Genomic DNA, 20,257 nt, shown 5'->3' with positions numbered 1-20,257 from the left:
TTGCTTTATAGTATATTAGTATAATCTGAAAACAAATAGTTGAGCTCTAAACATAATGCTTCAAATGTTGAAGATTTCTATGTTGCGATGTTCTATTTATGATATCAATTGACTCTTACTGAATTTGCTGAGTTTGAAGCATTTAAAACATACATTACTAGGAGGAAGGATCAATGTTTGATTTAGTTTTTGATGGCATTAAGGTCTAACTTTAAAGGCTTACATGGGACTATTAAAACTTATAACCCTGTTTCTACAATTGATCTAGTTGTTCACAAAATGACCGTAAAGGAGACTTGTCTCAAACCTTAGGTAGATAAATGGTTTGAAGCATCAACTACTCCCATTATTTTTGTTGTTCACAATGATCCCATCCTACAAATTCGTCCGGGTCACGTCACTCCCTAAAGTTGCTTTTGATGAATGCATATTTTGCAAACATGAGAAACATTAGAAAACAATCACGACACTTGGAAAGGGATCGTAAAAATCATGTTGGATCTTGATAAAAATAAGCACACCAATACTTCTTTGGGAAAATGTTCCACAAGAAAGATTGGAGATGGGAAGAAACCACTTTTTTGGCATGACATTTGGGTGAGAGTTGTGCTAGTAAAGCTAAAACTCCCAAGGCTTTCGTGTTGAAAATCAATACAAAAAATTCTTACTTTTGCATTGAGGAGCTTCTATGCATAATTCAAATGGACTTAGAGTCAGCAAAGAAGGTCTTCTTAGTGGCAGCCTAGAGGGTGTGCGAGTGGTATGGTCGCAAAGGGCCTCCGATTTTAAGGGGCATCCGAATTTAGGGAAAATATATAGTAATGGTTTATAAAATACATTTTATGTGTTTTTATTAAAGAAATTAGCAGCTAACTATATATACAATGTAACATTTGGTTGCAATCTTAAAGTAATTTTAATTATGAAAAAAAATAAAAGAAAATCAAAAATTCAAAATCTTATCATAAATTCTATATTTATAAAAAATTTAAGGAAATTATGTATATAAAAAATACATATATGTTTCTAGTATAAGTTCAATCAAATGTTATAGGTTTTATAAAACTCACAAAAATATCAAACCCTAACAAACCTAATAACAGTAAAAATAGATTGTCAGTGTTGCTCGTCTCTTTTTAAATTTTCTAAATTCCGCAGATGCTTAGCTTCTTTCTCTCCCAGGCTAAATGCTTATTTTTTGAATGATTTATTTATGAATTTATAATGAAATTACAGAATAATAAAGTAGAGGAAGTAATAAAACAATGTTCTTGTTTTTTCTTATATATAGCATAGTGTCTTGTGAATTATGTTTATTACTCTATCACCTAGCTTTATAGTTTTAGCTTTTCAATATTTGGTATAAAGGAGTTAGAATAGAACATTAGCAAATTTTAGGGTGGGGGTGGGAGAGGGCGGAAATGAGATTCCTATTTTTTGACTTAATATTAATATAATATAGTCCGATGCTTAGAAATGTTAGAAAACAAGAATTTTGTTTGTTGTTCTAACTATTTTAAACATTAACTTTTGATAAATATTACAAATATATATTGTTAAGTTATTAACATTGAGTTTTTTTCGTTAAAACAAGTTGCCTCTAACTAGAAAATTTGAGTCGGATTGTTCTAAACATAAAAAGAAAACAAAAAGAATAACAATTTGTTCATAGTTAAAGAGGATCTATCAATCGATTCGTCGTTAAACAAATGTCGAAACATCATCATCATGAGGAGTCGGTTGTGTAAGAACATAGAGAAGAAGACGTTGAATTACATGTGCTAGAAAACATGGATGAAGTTCATGATGTTATGGAAGAATCTAAAGAAGAAGAATTTGAACTGCAAGTTCTAGAAGATATGCCTTTTGTAGATGAAGACATATCCACCTTAAATGGTAATGATGATGACAAAGAAGATACTCCAATGAACATGTATGATCCTAGAAACTAGAACATCTAATGAGTGGATACATGATGTTATGGTCATGAATTTACGATATGTTTGATAGTATCTTTGAGTTTTGAATTTAGTGATAACAAAATTACTTAATAATACTTTACAAAAAAATTATGGGGCCTCATTTTTATTTTCACACAAGACCTCCGACATGTTAGGGTCGGACCTGAACCTTGTACATGTGTTGTTGAAGTAACTTATTTGGTTGCCATGCAGTTCAAGTTTTGTACCCAAATTACAAATTCCAAAGACAAATTGGATTGGACATTTGACTCCAATGGAGTTTTCTCCATAAGATTGCTAAGACAACTCAAATATGAAAAAAAAAAAATCAATTCTAACTCGAATAAAATCCAACATAATTAATCTGTTTTGGATGACAAACAATCTTGAATTGCATCTCGTTAACTCTGAATTTGGTTCGTAGATATCAATTGATATCTAGCATACGTTATGTTCACTATGATGACATCTAAGTGAAGGTATTAATCATACTTTTGTGGCTTTTTTATACTTTTGTGACATCTAAGTGAAGGTCTTGGAACGAACTGAATATCATTTCTTCTTCTCCGATCCAACAACTCTTCATCGATGATGGGCTTAGTGTAGCTTCAAAGATAAAGGTAAACAACTTCATATAATTATCTTATCAATTTTGTGTTCGTCTTGAAAGCAAGAACACATTGGTGTTTAAAAGGATCGAAAATCACAACGATTTTTTTTTTTATTTGGTTAGTCATAGATCAAAATCGTTTAGCTTATATTAGCATGCTTGGTATAGCTTTCATATTGTTGCATCCTCTTTCTAATTGTATTTTCTCTCTTGCATTTTGCCAAAAAAATATCAATAAAGTTTTCATTGTTAAAAAAAATATGTATGTCATGCTAACCGGACCAAAAATGCCATTAGCCGAAATATTAAAAACTATTATCTCATATAAAAACATATAAACATGTTTTTGTCCAAACATACAATTTTTTGTGCTAAAAATAAAATATTTTTGTACCCTATCCTATCTTCCAAAGTCCCCTAGCGTCACAAATGCCAAGAAAAAGTTGTAATATACATAAGAGTTTACGTATTTAGCTTACAAGTATTATTTTATATTTTAATATAGAATTGAAAAAAATAACAAATTACACAATCGGAAAAGTACAAGTAATAGTCACATAAAGTGGAGACACTTTCTTATTCAATGTACATCTTAACTTGCAGAAGGTACAATCAAAATAAGCATGAGATGGGTTCCATGTTGAATATTCAAAAAAGTGACACGTGTGGAGGAGAGAATCTGATGGCGAAACGATGACAACATTCCTCCGCCATTGCTTTCTTCTACACCTCCTCACGAAAACCTCTTAAAACGACGATTAAACCCTTCTTCTTTCTCTCTCTCTCTAGAATTGGGGCTTTTTTCTCTCTCTAACATGACGATCGAAGAAGGAGAGGCTCAAATTGACCAGCTTCCGATGGACCTACTTGCTCATATATTCGTTTTCATCACCTGCTTCAAGGATTTGGCGCAGTACGTTTCATGAATTATGATCCTTTTGTTTTCTAATCGAATTTTTTATTGTTTTTTGAGATTTCGATCGTTTTTCGTTTTTTAGCATGTGTGTTGACTGTGTTTGTATGTGAATTATGAAGAACGAGCAGTGTGTGTAGAAAATGGAGGGAAGGCGTGAAGCAATCGATGGGAAGAAGAGAGAAATTGAGCTTTGCAGGTTGGAAAATGGATGATAAATCAACTTCTCGCCTTGTTTGTTATGCTTATGGTCTCAAGGAGCTTGACATGTACGCTTTCCACTCACTCCACCTTTTTTACGCTTTTTCACCCTCTCTCTGTTTTCTGTGTTTAGCATTTCAATTACAAATTCTTTGAGAAAGTTTTTGACGTTGATGAGGAAATTTCATCGATCAATTTTGATTGTTTGGGAAAAAAGTGATTATGATTTGTAATTTAGGTTAAAGTTCATAAAAATTTAGGCATAACAACTTTGAAACACGCATCGAAATCAATCATCAGATGCAAATTACAAGGTATTTGATGTTTTGGATTGGATTTCTGATTGTTTTTGTTATGATTTTCAGTTCAAAAAGCCGATGGGGTTGCCAAATAACAGATAACGGATTATTCCAGTTATCAACAGCAAAATGCATCGCCAATCTTACCTGCATATCACTATGGGGAATGACAGGGATCACAGACAAAGGTGTTGCTCAACTGGTATGTGTTTTATCAAAAACATTCAGAATCTTCAAGAATCATGCATTTTCTTTACATAATGGACCTCTAATCTTCAATATCATAATCTTAGATTACTTGATTGTTTTTGGCTTTTGGCTTCTTGAGAACAAACAAGTTGACCTTTTCTTGTTGACCATGTACAGATTTCAAGGGCCAATTCATTGCAACACCTAAACATTGGGGGCACTTTCATAACAGATGAATCTTTATTTGCAATTTCCACCAGCTGCCCGAATTTGAAGGTCAGCTGCCCGAATTTGAAATACAAATAAAATAAATGAAAGTACTTTGCTATTTTTAGAAGTATAAAAAAATAAAATGATATTGATTATATTTCACATAATTGCAGAGTGTTGTATTATGGGGATGTCGTCATGTTACTGAAAATGGGCTTCAAGTTCTTGTAAATAAATGTCGGAAATTGGAGTCAATAAATGTATGGGGTATGAGAATCCCTCTTGATTCCTTTATTGCCCTTTTGGAAATACGTCCAGCTCTTCAAATCACCCCTCAATCACTGCTTAATATCGAAAATGCCCCTCTGTTACCTGTTTTTTGAGGGCTTATTATTGGTAAAAAAAATGTGTACAGATTGTTGTGATTGTATGTAATTTATTTATTGACATAATAAAATGGAAACTTTGTGTGTTTTCTCCATCTTTGTTGGTAATTTTGTTTTGATTGTTTGATAAATTGTTTAAAGCTTGGATTTTTGGCCAATAAAATACATGTTAAAAACTATTCAGTGACATTGTACAAAACAAAAAAAAAAAAAAAATACAAAATGCAAAATAATAGGAGATTGAAAAATCGATTGATCTCAAAAACTAGCTTTTGTCTCGTAAGATATGAGAAGCTAATTGATAAACTAATATCATTTAGTAAAAATATAAGTGATAAAATAAATGGAGAATATAAAATGACATAAACAAATATTTATATAGATAACAATTAATGATATATAAAGGTATATTTGGAAAATTTATTGAAAATGTTCGATGAACTTATTTGTAAATAGAATGGTTCACTACCGACACAATCGAGATTTGGTACTAACTGTTCAAACTCTAAGCTGAATTTGGTACTAACTGTTCAAACTCTAAGCTGAAAAACTAGTTTTTGCATGACAATCTAGCTGATAAAATAATAACGTTTTTTTTAAACTAGCTGATAAACTAATTGACAAATATAAAACGACATAAAATAAATTTCAAATATATAATTAAAAACATGTTATATTATATAGAACATTATTATAATTTATTTCATCATATTAAACTATTTAGTTACAAAGAGTTTTCCGATCATTTTCATTTTTAAAACATTTTATTACATTTGATATTATATTTGCAATATAATTTATCCCCTCTCATGTATAAATTTTCAAATAATTAACTATTAACACAAACATATATTACTTGTTATTTCTATAGAATTTAGAAGTAACTTAATATTATGTTTTAAAAAAATATAAAGATAAGTTTGATTGTTTTTTCAATTTTGAATTTTGACACTAAAATTTTATTCTTTTTCAAACTTGACATTCCGTTTGTTTTTTTCCAAATCGAAAATCATATTTTACAATTTCTTTCGACAATATCTTTCAATATTAACCATTTAACAAACTTCATTTTTCTAAAATAATATGGATCATTTTTAAAAATTTGTTAAAATATAAAGATATAAAGATATTTGTCGATTTTGACTCAAACATAACTGGCGTCATTCAAATTCGCGTTTACCCTGATTAGGTTAGAAGGTGAATGTGAATCGGCTCTCCGCTACTAACCGTCGTCTAGTCTCAAGTAACTCCCGCTTCACTTTCGCCCATCTCCGCTCCTCTCTTCGGAGAATCTCAAGTTTGTTGCAATCAGGTGCTGCTTCTTAATCTCTTCATCCATATTCATATCTAATTGAATCGTTTCACAGATAATACTCATAGGTCTTTTGTTCAGTCGTCTAGTTGCTTAACCTCACTCAGTTTTTGCACAATCAGGGTTTCATCCTGTTCTTTCTTTTGTTCTAAGAATGTTTTTTTGTCGAATTCGTTTGCTTTTTCATTCATGATATAAATGAAGTTATGTTAGCAGTGTTTGCATTTGCTTCCTTTTTAATCTTTATCACAGCAAAAAACGTGCAGAGTAGGTATTGGTTTTGTTTTGTTGAACCCTAATCCAGAAGCTAAAACAAATTATTTTGACTGATTTCATCATTTAACCAATGTATCTATCTGTTCGAATGTGATGCTACTTTAAGTGAAAAATATAAATAAGCCCATACTTTTGAGGAGTATTTTCTCAAATTCTTAGTTGAATGACTGCGTTTTTACTTTAATAGTGATAGTTTTCTCCCCAATAAATATTTGCAGCTACTTTCACTGTGGATATGGCTAAGATTAGTGAGAAAATAACACAACTAAGATGGTTTTATGGATCTTCTCTGACCACAACCTTTACAGGAAAGCCTCTGCATAAAACCACCATCAAGTTCAAGACTCCATTACTCCCCTTTCCAAGAACTCAAGTGTTGTATCGTTGTTGCAGATCAATGATGAAGACAGATACAACATTACCTATCATAGTCAAGGAAACCATCGATCCAACTGATAAAGAAAAACAGATATTCGATCGATTGCGTCAAGTTCTTGCTCATTTCAATCTTGACACACAGCTTCGTGTTGCAGGTGGATGGGTTCGCGATAAGCTTCTAGGAAAAGATTGTTATGACATCGATATTGCTCTTGATAACATGTTAGGAAAAGAGTTTTGTGAAAAGGTAAACGAGTATTTAGTATCCACAGGTGAAGAATCACAAGGAATCGGTGTTATTCAAAGCAATCCGGATCAATCCAAGCATTTGGAAACAGCAAGAATGCGATTATTCGATGTCTGGATCGATTTCGTCAACTTAAGATCCGAAGATTACACTGAAAACAGCAGAATTCCAACCATGCAATTCGGTTCTCCAGAACAAGATGCATATAGAAGGGATCTTACAATCAACAGCTTGTTTTACAACATCAATACATGTTCAGTTGAAGATTTTACTAAAAGAGGGTTGAACGATTTGAAATCTGGGAAAATCGTGACACCATTGCCACCCAAAGAGACGTTCTTGGATGATCCTTTGAGGGTTCTTAGAGCAATTCGTTTTAGTGCAAGGTTTGAATTTGAAATGGATGAAGAATTAAAAGTTGCAGCTTCAGACAATGATGTGAAATCTGCCATTGGTGGGAAAATTAGCAGAGAAAGAATCGGGCATGAAATCGATCTTATGATATCCGGGAATCAACCGGATAAAGCAATAACTTACATATCAGAATTAGGTTTGTTTTGGGTTGTTTTCACATTACCTGAAAATTGTAAACCTTTAATTTCACAAGAAGATGATAGAATTTGTGTTGAGTATATGAATTTGGGAATGAGACAGTTTCTTGAAGTGGGGTGTAGTTTTACAAATGAACAGAGAAGGATTTATTTATATGCATCGTTGTTTCTTCCACTTAGGAAGACAGTTTACATAGACAACAAAAGGAAAACATTTCCAATTGTGAATTTCATTTTCAAAAACTCTTTAAAGTTAAAACTTAGTGATGCGGATGATGTTACGAGGCTACATAATGGAGTTGAGAAGCTTTTGTGTTTGATCCCATTCGTGTTATCAAATGAAGATATGAATAAAACTGATTTGGAAATCGATTTGATTGAAGTTCCTGTGAAATTGAAATCAAGGATCTTGTTGGGTTTGGTTTTGAGGGAAATGAAAGATTTGTGGAGGGTTGCTTTGATGCTTTCGAGTATTGTGGGGGGAGAAGTGGAGAAAAGGAAGGAAGTGTTTATGGAGGTTGAAAGAGAAATATTGAAATTAGGTTTGGAGAAAGTGTGGGAAGTCAAACCTTTGGTCAACGGGAAGGATATAATGAAACATTTGGAGCTTGAAAAAGGGGGCCCGGTTGTTAGTGAATGGCAGCGGAAGCTTCTACAATGGCAGCTTGCTTATCCTTCCGGAAGCTTAGAGGAATGTGTTGATTGGATGAAGAGGGAAATGGAGAAGAAGCGTGCTAGAACATCAAGAGGAGAATAATCTTAATCTATTTCTAGCTGTTTTTATTATTTTTTTTATCCATAATAGTAAGTTGCTTACAGTTTTTTACCTAATAAGGTTTAACTGGACAATCTTCTTTATTTAATTTTTTTGATTACTTATGTGGTGCTAAATCAGCATTTAAATCACACTCAAGCCTAAAAACGGTTGCTGTAATCACAAACCAACAGATTTATTTCAAACAATTCTAACTAAATAATGTTCATTATGGTAGATCAGGCAGTTTTATTTACGCATATTAAATTTGATAACAATTTCACAAATTTAAACACAAGTATTCTGAACATAATTCAAACAAAAGATTACCCATTTGTTCAAAACTAATTTGCAACTTCCGGGTCTAGATTGAAAATCAAGAGTTTGAAGTGTATACAATTAAAATCCAGTTTTCGTCTAGATAATATTTGAACTATGACAAAATTATAAAAAAGAGCAAGTATATGATCCTTCATGACATGTACAACAACGATTTTTATATTTAATTTTTTTTAAGGTTCAGTGTTAAATACTATGATGAACAAAATTATAATTTGTTTTTCAAAATGAATATATATATATATATATATATATATATATATATATATATATATATATATATATATATATATTATAAAGAAAAACGAAATATCTATAATATGTTAAATTATAATTTGCTTTTAACTTTTAAGTATAAAAATATGAGAAAATTACAAAAATAATCTAATCATTTAACTACTTTGTGGAAAATAGCCGAAAAAAACTCAAATTACAAAAATAACCACCAAAATCACAGATGGACTCAGTCCATTTGTGATTTTGCGTCCATCTGTTATTTCCTCTTTTTCAGGGGTATAAAGCGTAATTTTTTTTTTCATTTTTCAAACCTTGTGTTGGAGATGTTTTAAACAAATTTTCTAAAGATTTTTATTAGAGAGGTTTTAAACAAATTTGCTAAAATCGTAGATGAGCTTAATCCATCTGTGATTTTCATAGCTATATTTGTAATTTGAGGGTTTTTTTTGACAATTTTCCACAAAATAATTAAAAGATTAAGCTATATTTGTAATTTTCTGATTTTCTCAAAAGAATATTCAAAATTGATATTAAAACTTGTTGTACAGTTAAGTTCCTAAAACTTTGACTGCAAATGTGCAATAAGTAAAAAAGTACAAAAAAGAAACACCTTAGTAAATTGTAACTCTCTAGTCTACAGTAAGTTAGTAACTCCTGCTTCACTTTCGCCCATCTCCAGTCCTCTCTTCGGAGAATCTCAATCTGAAGATTACAGGTGCATTAATCACTTTGTCTACATTCATATCTAATTGATTCTTTTTACAGATTTTACTCATAAGCATTCGATTGAGTCATCTAGTTGCTTAATCTCACTCGGTTTTTGCACAATTAGGGTTTCATGCTGTTATTTTTGTTGTTTGTATGTTTAGGTCGAATTTGGTTGCTTTTCCATGATAAATGTTATGTTGCTAGTGGGTTCATATGATTCTTTTTTAATCTTCATCACAACAAAATTGAAAAATAGAAAAAGACAAATTCAATCTAACTTTTTAAAGTTTTTATAAGAAATAACAAAAAAAATTTAGAATGACCCATATAGCCAACAAAATCTCAAAAGGCATCTGACCTTTGCGATTTCCGACCATTTGCAATTTCCTCCGACTCAATCTTATCTATGATTTCTCCTATTATTTTGCCTCTTTACAAATGTCTAATGCATAACATTATGTATTAGACACTATTGTGAAAAACAAAGATAAGTGGGATTGTACAAGTGCTTGTGTATAGACATTTATACAATCTCACTCTAAAAGAGGAAATCATACAGGAAATCGTAAATGGGGTCTGCGATTTCATCATGCCAAAATTGCAAAACCAGATTTCCTTTTGTGCTTTGGATGAAATCGTTGTCCAAATGACGAAATCCAGCCCATAAAGGCCCAACTGCAATTTCAATGACTATATGGGTCACTTTTTAAATTTTTTTGGCTATTTCTTGGAAAATATTTAGGGAATTTGACTAGATTTGTCTTTTTCTCACAACAAAATCGTGCACACTAGTTATTGATTTTGTTGAAAATCCTAATCCACTAGCTAAAACAAATTATTTTGTGTTAGCCCTCTATCATCATCGAGAATTTTTTTTTGGCCATTTCATCATTTAATCAATGTATTTTTGCAGCCATGTTCATAGCTAAATTAGTGAGAAAGTAACGCAATTAAGTTGGTTTAATGGATCTTCTTTGACCACATCCTTTACAGGGTAGTTGATGCAGGTCAATCATGAAGACAAATGGAACATTACCTGTCATAGTGAAGGAAACCATTGATCTAAACGATAAAGAAAAACATATATTCGATCGATTGCATAAAGTTATTGCTCATTTCAATCTTGAAACAAAGCTTCGTGTTGTAGGTGGATGGGTACGTGATAAACTTTTAGGAAAAGAATGTTACGATATCGATATTTCTCTTGATAACATGTTAGGAAGAGAGTTTTGTGAAAAGATAAACGAGTATTTAGTCTCCACAGGTGAAGAAACACAAGGATTTGATGTTATTCAAAGCAGTCCGGATAAATCCAAGCATTTGGAAACAACAAGAATGAGTTTATTCCATGTCTGGATTGATTTCGTGCACTTGAGATCCGAAGATTGCAATTTGCAATTCGGATCACCAGAAGAAGATGCATATAGAAGGGATCTTACAATCAACACCTTGTTTTACAACATCCATACATGTTTAGTTGAAGATTTCACAAAAAGAGGGTTGGATGATTTGAAATTTGGGAAAATCGTGACACCATTGCCACCAAAAGTGACGTTTTTGGATGATCCATTGAGGGTTCTTAGAGCAATTCGTTTTAGTACAAGGTTTGGTTTTGAAATGTTGGAAGAGTTAAAAGTTGCAGCTTTAGACAATGATGTGAAATCCGCAATTTTGGGTAAAGTTAGTAGAGAACGAATTGCCTTTGAGATTGATCTTATGGTAAACGGGAATCAACCTACTAAAGCATTAACTTACATTTATGATTTAGGGTTGTTTTCGATTGTCTTCACACCACCTACAAAGCACAAGCCTTTAATTTTAGAAGAACATGAGAAAAGTTGTGTTGAGAATATGGATTTGGCATGGAGACAATTTCATGAAGTGTGATGTAGTTTTACATATAAACAAAGGAGGCTTTATTTGTATGCGTCTTTGTTTCTTCCAATTAGGAACATTGTTTATATAGATAAAAAAGACAAAAAGGTATCCGTTGTGAATTATATATTAAAAAATTCTTTAAAGTTGAAAGCTAGTGATGCACATGATGTTATGAGGTTGGACGATGGAGTCGAGAAGTTTTTGTGTTTGATTCCATTCGTGTTATCCAATGAAGATATGAATAAAAATGATTTGAAAATTGATTTGATTGAAGTTCCTGTGAAATTGAAATCAAGGATCTTGTTGGGTTTGGTTTTGAGGGAAATGAAAGATTTGTGGAGGGTTGCATTGATGCTTTCGAGTATTGTAGGGGGAGAAGTGGAGAAAAGGAAGGAAGTGTTTATGGAGGTTGAAAAACAAATATTGAAATTAGGGTTGGATAAAGTATAGGAAGTCAAACCGTTTGGTTGATGGGAATGATATAATGAGACATTTGGAGCTTGAAAAAGGTGGGCCCGTTGTTAAAAAATGGTTGCGAAATCTTCGACAATGGCAACTTGCTTATCCTTATGGAAGTGTAGAGGAATATTTTGATTGGATGAAGAGCCAAATGGAGATGTAGATTGCTATTTAGATTTTTAATCTAGAAATACATAGCATGTTGGTATATATTAGAATTGAAATAGGAAAACATTGTCTATGTAAATGCTTGGGACTCACAAGAAGTAAATTTTTATGTTGATGATGATATTGATTGTGTGGGAAAAAGTGATCATGATTTTATATTTGATTTTTTGACATTTTAAAGTGATTATCTTGATAAAATTTGATCCCACATACTCAAAATTTGTAACGCCCCGTCTCTGGTATGTTGTTTTCGTGGCTTTTATTTAGAAGTTTTATTGAGGGACTCGGCAAGTCTATGGCCTGACTCGTCGAGTAGGGTCGAGTTTTCGTGCACGTGTTAGTTGGCGACTCGGCGAGTCCATATTCGGGACTCGGCGAGTCTGCCTGCCTGGAAGAAACCCTAAATCCCCGGGCTGCTCACTATTTAAGCAATGCTTTGTGCCCCAAACCCGCCTCCTTCACCCTCAGAGAGCTGTGAGAAAACCCTAGTCCATCCCTTATTTGCTTTAAGTGCTTTTGTGTGGATTTTGAAGGCTTGAAGAAGAAGAAGAAGAAGAAAGGAGCAAAGAGAAGAGGTGTGGAGCAAAGATCCAAGGGCAAAATCAGAGTTCATTGAGGTATTTCTCGGATTCCTTCTGTTTTATGCTTTAGATCTTCATTAGAACTCTTCTAGGGCTAGTTTGATGCATTTTCTAAGCCCTATAGTTGTATGGATGCCTTTATGGGACGAGATATCCCTAGATATGTTCATTTAGGAGTTGTAGAGCCCGGATCTGTTGCCTTTTTGGAGATGCCTTGCATAAGAACCCTAGATCTAGCCTTTATTATGCTTTTTGAGCCTTATTATCTTCTTGGTCGCTTTTGGGCACGTAAAGATAGAATCTTTACGTGCTAATCGAGTTAAGGAAGCCCAGATCTATAAGTTTCAACCGCTGGATTCAAGCAGAATCGAGTTTAGAGTAGCTGCATGGCTATGACTCGGCGAGTCAAGTCGCGAGTCCCGTTTTTCCCCTTTTTTGAGTGATGACGAGTGGAAGCCTGTGAGTAGTAGAGTGGACTCAGTGAGTTGGAGAGCAGACTCAGTAATGGAGGGACTCGACGAGTTTTTCATACAACTCGGCGAGTCTAAGGCAATCTTCTTAGCTCAAGAACAACTCGTCGAGTTGTTCATATGACTCGGCGAGTCGGATGAAGATTGTCTGAGTTCTTGGATCGAGAGAGTACTCGTCGATTCGATGCCATAATCGACGAGTAGCCACGAGTAGGGTTGAGAAGTGAGACTAGAGACTCGGCGAGTTGGCGGCCTAACTCGGCGAGTCAGGTCAATTGTGGGTTGACTTTGACCGAGAGAGTTGTCATTGACCAAGGGTAAAAGAGTCATTTTACCCCAGTGCAGTGTTTAGCATTTGATTGAGTGTGTTTATGGACTTGTAGACAGGGAGATACCGGAGCAACAACAGTTAGCTTCTAGAGCCATTCACACAGCAGCCAGTTCACGAGGTGAGTCTCCTTTCAGTAGGAACGGGTCTACGGCCACAATGCCGGCCCGATTAGTTAGCAGTAGTCCCGGACTTTGGTCCGATGCAGTAGTTAGAGTGCTTGATGTCTTTGTGATTCAAGCATGTTTGTGTTATGTGTTCCGGACTCTGTTCCGATGCAGTATGCAGTATATGTGATTATAATAGTTGGTATGTGTTATGCTATGCCATGATCAGCCAGTTCCGGACTTCGGTCCGATGCAGGGGACAAGGTCCCAGTCAGTTCCGGACTTCGGTCCGATGCAGCTAGTTCCGGACTTCGGTCCGATGCAGTCAGTTCCGGACTCTGGTCTGATGCAGGGGACAAGGTCCCAGTCAGTTCCGGACTTCGGTCCGATGCAGCTAGTTCCAGACTTCGGTCTGATGCAGTGGGCAAGGCCCAATATGTGCTTTATATGTATTGTATGGTATGTGGTAGTTTGGGGGAGCTCACTAAGCTTCGTGCTTACAGTTTCAGTTTTGATTTCAGGTACTTCCGCAAGCAAAGGGAAGAGCTCAGGATGATGGCATCACACACACCACAACTTCAGTTTTGTCCTGGGAGTTGATTTAGTTTTCTTGATATGTTTGAATAACAGTTGTGATACAGTTTTTCTCACAGTATTTTATTATGGTTTCCGAAACACGCAGCATATGGTTTTATTATGTGATACTCAGTCTCGTGGTTTTGTTATAATAAAAATCGAAAATTTTGGGTGGTATTTTTGGGTTGTTTCAAAATCCATAATTACAAAATCTTAGATATACATGCAGACAACCAATGGTTTTCGAATCAACATCTAAATGTAGTCCTTCGGGTTCACAAGCATTTATATGGTAATATCCAATATCTGTATCAGTTAGATATGCCAACATGCTCGCAAGTTTATGTGAATATGAGATGTTTTAGACATTCAAAGATAACGCATAAAATAGCGAGAAAAGAACATAAAAACAGTCGATGAAGATTAAGCATAACAAACAAAGATAAGAAGTAGATTCATCATATACTTGCTCTAATCCATAACAAACAAATGATTTTATAAAAACACACTCTAGCACAAAGAGCTAGAGGAACAAACTAATAATTACAGAGATTTATATACTCATAGTGGGATTTTTAACTCAAGAGTTTTCACTTTATGCTAACTTTATTGTTCCTATTTGCTAACCAATCGAGAAAATAGATAACAATTCGGTCTAAAATCGTACTCTTCCGAAATGAGTTTGGATTGAAGACTGTATTGTTTCAATACCACCACAACACCCATAACGTCACATAGATAATCACCTTCAAAGCTTCCTTCCTCCAACTCGATCCCTTATAAGCCTCAACAAAGTGAATGACATTTAGAAAAGACTGAAACAACGAAAAGGGTAAATCTAGCCACTTGAAAATAGATTTCCAAACTTGGTCAGCGCCTACAGAACACTCAAAGAACACATGGTTGATGGACTCTTGAACATTGTTTTTCAAGATTTGCATCCTTTGATCACAAATCGCATTGAACAATGTCCATTGAAAATTTCATTTCTTTTGGCCATTTCATCGTACACTTTACGAGCACCATCCAAAAGCTCACATCTCACATACATGTCAATTAGAGTCTTACCCATGGACAATTTAGAAATAAAAATCACTAGACTTGTAAATAAAGAAGAAGTAGAAAAAGAATTTATGCAATCAATAGTGTATTGAATTAATATAAGTCGAATAAAGAACTTCGATTCCTTGTGTCTTACTTGGTATTAGAATTTAGAATTCGAATGAAAACCACCCGATTGTTGGCAAAATTTTTTGATTTTGTGAGGATCAATCACATAAGGTTTTCATTAGAAAAAGATTCTATAAAAGAAATGATAAATAGATACTAATAGAGCAAGAAAAGAAGGAAATAAAAAAAAACATAATATAGAATGGAATTTGGTTTTTTTATTTTACAAATGGGCATGCTGGATCATATATCTATCCATATATCGGGATAGATAGATTGACCATCACACCCGAGATCTTTGATAGTGGCGGTATCCACTCATATGTTCATGTTCTATTCGGAGGACTAAAATAAAATTGTCTTTCAGAGAGATGGATGAGTGGTTGAAAGTCCCGGTCTTGAAAACCGGTATAGTTTATTATCGAGGGTTCGAATCTCTCTCTCTCTCTCTCTCATATTTTGCTTGTTAAATAAATTTGTTTCTTTGTTGGATTGGTTTTGATCGGATGGTTTCATTATCATAAAGAAAGGGGAGTGGCTCGGCAATCCCGTGTAGCCAAGCCAGAAAAATGGATTAAATATAAATGAGTTGAAAAAGAAAGAATATTTTTTATGACATGATCCCTATATGTATGAAGGAACTGAAGTGACTCCTAGTTCAAGTCTTTGATCTCCTGACTCAATTAAGATGGGTCATGGAAAGAACAGGTTCAAAATCATGATCAGTTCCTTTTTCAAATCCTGCTGCAGCTGCACGAGCTCTTCCCGCGTGCCACAAATGCCCTACGAAGAAGAAGAATCCTAAAACAAAATGAGAAGTAGCTAACCAACTTCTAGGAGAGACATAATTGACTGCATTGATCTCGGTAGCTACGCCACCCACGAAATTTAAAGAACCTAAAGGAGCATGGGTCATATATTCTGCGGAATGACGTTCTTGCCAAGGTTGTATGTCTTTTTTTAGCCGACTTAAGTCCAACCCATTTGGACCCCTTAGGGGTTCTAACCAAGGAGCACGCAATCCTAAAAACGCATAGTTTCTCCTCCAAAAACTACTTCTCCAGTCGGGGAACACATTAAATATTTACCTAAACCGGTAGGACCTTGAGCAAATCTGACGTTAGCTCCAAGACATTGGTCTCTAACTAGAAAAGTAAATGCTTGAGCTTGAGAAGCTTTTGGTCCAGTGGGTCCGTAAAACTCATATATACTTGGATACTTGTAAAACATGCTGAAGACGACACTAAAGGTAGGTTCCTTGTTGAACATTGGTGTATGTGATCTTAATCTCCTTTATCTATCTACGTACGTCAAAGAAGGGTTAGGGTCAATTTAGTCAATCCATTATATGCCAAAAAGGGTTTTAAACTTCAACGGTAATATGGTCAATTTGATTTTTCTTTTTAAATTATAATAATTATAAAATATAATAACTGATTATAAATTATTAAAAAGTGTTTAAATTTTGTTAGCCGTATATGATATTTGTTGAAAGTATTAAAACAATTACAAACTTATCATTTGTGTAATTAGATTGTGATGCAGGGTATATAGTGTAAAGTTATTGTAGCAACTGGTTCCTGGTACGTATTCCTTGTAATTGATATTTCTTAAATAATGCATTTTTGCCTTGGACTCGGCGAGTTGAAGGACCAACTCGCCGAGTAGAAGCAAGATGAGACGCGGGGTCTAAGCTTTGGACTCGGCGAGTCGGTTCCCGGACTCGGCGAATAGGCCCTGTTTGGGCAAAAACCCTAACCCGAGTGTTTGCATCGTATTTAAACACTCTAACTCGGCCTCCCTTGTCCCTAACACTTCCAGAGAGCTATAGAGCGAAACCTTAGCCCCCTTTTTGTCCTTGTGAGTGATTTTGGCCTTGTGAAGGAAGTTTGAAGCTTAAGAGAAGAAGTAAGAGGTGGAAGAGTGCAAGGAGGGGAAGCAGATCCGACATCTACCCTGCACGAGGCTTCCATTCAGGTAGAAAAGTTCTTACCTTGATCACTAGTGCATTAGATCCCCGTTTTGTCCCAAATTGGTGGTTTTCAAGCCCTAAAACCTCAAACTCCATGTGTTTGTGCTCTATGATCCGAAAGGACTTCAGATCTGGACCTTATGGGCATCTTAGAAGTATAAAGTCTTTGTGGTTGAAGTGATTAAGGTCCCTATTGAGTGTATGACCTCATAAAGAGCTTGGGTTTGCCTTTTTGAGCTTATAGGGCCATGCATGCATGTAAAGTTTGCAACTTTACGTGATAAGCATGCCCTAGGAACATAGATCTATGGTTTGGAAGCGTTGCATGTCTCAGATTTGGTCTGTATGGGAAATGGGTCGTAGGGACTCGGCGAGTTCTATGAGGATGGTCTTAGACTCGGTGAGTTGGATGAACAACTCGGCGAGTCCTATGAAGATTGCCTGGAACTCGACGAGTTGTTCTTGAAACTCGGCGAGTCATATGAACTGTTACTGAGTAAGAGGGGTTTAAGTGTTGAAGGTCCAACCCTTCATATCTGCACGCAGAATTAGCAATTTAAAGTGTAACATTAGTCCCAGAAACCCAAATCCTCATAAAGGATGCTCTGGTGAGGATTTGGAAGCGAGTAGGAGATCTGCTCGTGGGACTCGGCGAGTCGGATCGCAAGTCGGTCCATTCGTCCCAAGTAGTGAGTTAAGGGTGACTCAGTGAGTGGGAAGAGGGACTTGACGAGTAGGACTGGGTTAGTAGGAGAAGGACTCGGCGAGTCTGTGCCATGTCTCGGCGAGTCCAATCAACTGAAAGTTGACTTTGACCAAGGAGTTGACCTTGGACCAGGGGTGGGTCAGTCATTTGACCTAAGGGTATTTAGGAGTGGCTAACCTATGTTTATGATTTATAGCCAGAGGATTACCGATTCAGCAGTCAAGCGCTTAGCAAGCAGGCTTTCAGCAGCTACTTTTCGAGGTGAGTTACCTTCCAGTAGCAGTGGGTCTACGGCCACAATGTCGGCCCACCAGTAGGAATTGTATGATTAGATGATTTTCTTTGTAATATTCATCTAGGGTTGCTACTACCTGTGATATGTTTATGTGCTAGTATGATATGATGCTATGTGCTAGTGACAGTAGGGGAGATAGTCCCCAGATTACCGGTCGATAGGGCCGAAGGGGCAGTCATGCCCAGCCATGCTAGATAGATTATGTGGTATGTGTTATGTGGTTGTAGTAGGGGGTGAAATAGTCCCTAGCATCCAGTCGAGAGGACCGAAAGGGAGACCAGCACCCAGATATGCTAGTCAGTATCCGGTCGAGAGGACCGAAGGGGAGGCCAGCACCCAGATATGCTAGTTAGTATACGGTCGAAAGGACCGAAGGGGTAGGTTGGGCACCCAGATATGCTTGACAATATATGTATGTTATGTGGTTATATGGTATGTGGTACAGTGGGGGAACTCACTAAGCTTTGTGCTTACAGTTTATAGTTTTGGTTTCAGGTACCCCTTCAGCGAAGGGGAAGGAGCTGGCACGGTAGCGGCACATCATACACACATCTCGTTTTCCGCACTATGAGATTATTCTGGGATTGTACTCTGACACTATGGTTGATTTCATGTTTTGGTTTTCAGACACGTAATATGTTTTAAGAAATGATATGATCGAATGTTGTTTATTTTCAACCGTTTTGCGAAGTGTTTAATTAAAAATGAAATTTTTGGACTTGAAAATTGGGTCGTTACAAGTTGGTATCAGAGCCCTGGTTTGAGGGATTCGGACACTCCTTCGGGGGTGTCTGGACTCAAATCATGGGATTAAAGGATTTCGAAAAGGAAAAAGTTTTCTAAAAGGTTAAGCAAAGAGTTTTAAGAAGGAACAAAGTGTGTGATGTGCGTGACCGGCCAAGCTCAAGTAAGTATTCCCCAAAGTACCCATACAAGTTTATGTTATGTTTAACAATTTCAGTAGAACAACATGCTAGAATAGGACTAAGGATCTAGGAGTGATGCCTTACGTGCGTGCTTTATGTGCTTCAGCTTATGAGAATTGCATGCTAGTATTGGGTAGACATTGATAGGATAGCCTAATTAGGTTACGCCTGGTAGTATGAGCTTAGCATTATATGCTAGTTTAGCTTATCATTTTGAGGACAAATTTGCTTAAGTAGTTTTCCTCCATTCGAATGCTGCTTGCTTTGTGCTACGTGGGACTCTGCGTGATGGAAGTTAGTCATTAGGTGAATACGTCACATTACATGTGCTCAGGGTTGAATAATCTCAGAGTACTGGAATTGGCCCTATTGCGCAGCTCTTGTTTGAGTCTAACCGTTGTAGGGACGAGTATGTTACTCGAAGGATTATCTGAGCCTCATCACATGTGATGGTATTCAGGTAATGACTAACTGGAATTACAAGGAGGCCTTCAGCGGCTGAGGACCGGTTTGGGTGGAGTCAGAGATTTTTCCCTAGGGTAAGCCTAGAATGGGAATAGTAGAGGGTCAGTAGTGGAAAAAGGGATCTGGTGGAGTCAAGGCTGTCCTTGAGAAAGGTACGGATAAATGTGGAAGGTACTATGGGACCGTACTACTAAAAGCAGAGGATCCGTACCCAAATTAAGGAAGGCTGAGACAAGACCAAGGAACTTGTAATAGATGTGATCCCTTTAGAGGTATCAGTATCACTAATGGTTGCATCTGTGTATTGCAGAATGGTGGTACTACGTCAGAGGCCAGCAGGTGGCAGTTCTGGAGAGGGATCGGGTTCGGGATTAGGTTCCGAGCCAGTAGATGAGAGGCTACGTGAGTTCATCACGTCAGAGATCACCAGAGGCATCCTTGAGTCGACCCCCATCATTTTCGGGTCGATCAAGGAAGGGATAGTTGAGCTGATGGAGGACCGCCTCAGGGCGTTCAGGAGTGACATGGCATCTGGCCAGTCAGGATCTCGCACACTGTCCTTTAAGGACTTCAGGGGTAGTGGTG

At 35.8% G+C, this 20,257-nt stretch overlaps 2 protein-coding genes and 1 pseudogene across 3 annotated transcripts; all 3 read left to right on the top strand.

Moving 5' to 3' along the window:
• The first annotated feature begins 3,301 nt into the window (after positions 1–3,301).
• Positions 3,302–4,864, top strand: LOC145097582 (F-box/RNI-like superfamily protein). Its single transcript, XM_079035169.1, has 5 exons — positions 3,302–3,484; positions 3,607–3,753; positions 4,051–4,186; positions 4,351–4,449; positions 4,557–4,864. The coding sequence occupies exons 1-5, from the start codon at positions 3,387–3,389 to the stop codon at positions 4,764–4,766; spliced, it is 690 nt and encodes a 229-aa protein (XP_078891295.1). The 5' UTR covers positions 3,302–3,386; the 3' UTR covers positions 4,767–4,864.
• A 1,070-nt stretch (positions 4,865–5,934) lies between these two features.
• LOC145097581 (tRNA nucleotidyltransferase cca2-like) lies at positions 5,935–8,410 on the top strand. 2 transcript variants are annotated; one of them, XM_079035168.1, is made up of 2 exons: positions 5,935–6,081; positions 6,666–8,410. In XM_079035168.1, the coding sequence occupies exon 2, from the start codon at positions 6,755–6,757 to the stop codon at positions 8,288–8,290; it is 1,536 nt and encodes a 511-aa protein (XP_078891294.1). In that variant the 5' UTR covers positions 5,935–6,081; positions 6,666–6,754; the 3' UTR covers positions 8,291–8,410. The 2 variants fall into 2 exon arrangements, with proteins under 2 accessions (XP_078891294.1, XP_078891293.1); XM_079035167.1 differs by having other exon boundaries at positions 6,576–8,410.
• A 2,175-nt stretch (positions 8,411–10,585) lies between these two features.
• LOC145099680 (CCA tRNA nucleotidyltransferase, mitochondrial-like) lies at positions 10,586–12,071 on the top strand (annotated as a pseudogene).
• Positions 12,072–20,257: the final 8,186 nt, after the last annotated feature.

This window comes from Lactuca serriola, chromosome 4, assembly GCF_051521515.1.
Source record: "Lactuca serriola cultivar US96UC23 chromosome 4, Lser_US96UC23_V15, whole genome shotgun sequence".
NCBI classification, from domain to species: Eukaryota; Viridiplantae; Streptophyta; class Magnoliopsida; order Asterales; family Asteraceae; genus Lactuca; species Lactuca serriola.
The sequence above is the reverse complement of the archived record's forward strand: the minus strand, read 5'-3'. Positions and strand labels throughout refer to the sequence as shown.

Excerpts from the sequence above, each read along its gene's own strand:
- LOC145097582 (XM_079035169.1), top strand. The coding sequence starts at position 3,387 with ATGACGATCGAAGAAGGAGAGGCTCAAATTGACCAGCTTCCGATGGAC. Across the intron at positions 4,187-4,350 it reads ACAAAGGTGTTGCTCAACTG|ATTTCAAGGGCCAATTCATT; the intron begins GTATGTGTTTTA and ends GACCATGTACAG. Across the intron at positions 4,450-4,556 it reads CCAGCTGCCCGAATTTGAAG|AGTGTTGTATTATGGGGATG; the intron begins GTCAGCTGCCCG and ends ACATAATTGCAG.
- LOC145097581 (XM_079035167.1), top strand. The coding sequence starts at position 6,593 with ATGGCTAAGATTAGTGAGAAAATAACACAACTAAGATGGTTTTATGGA.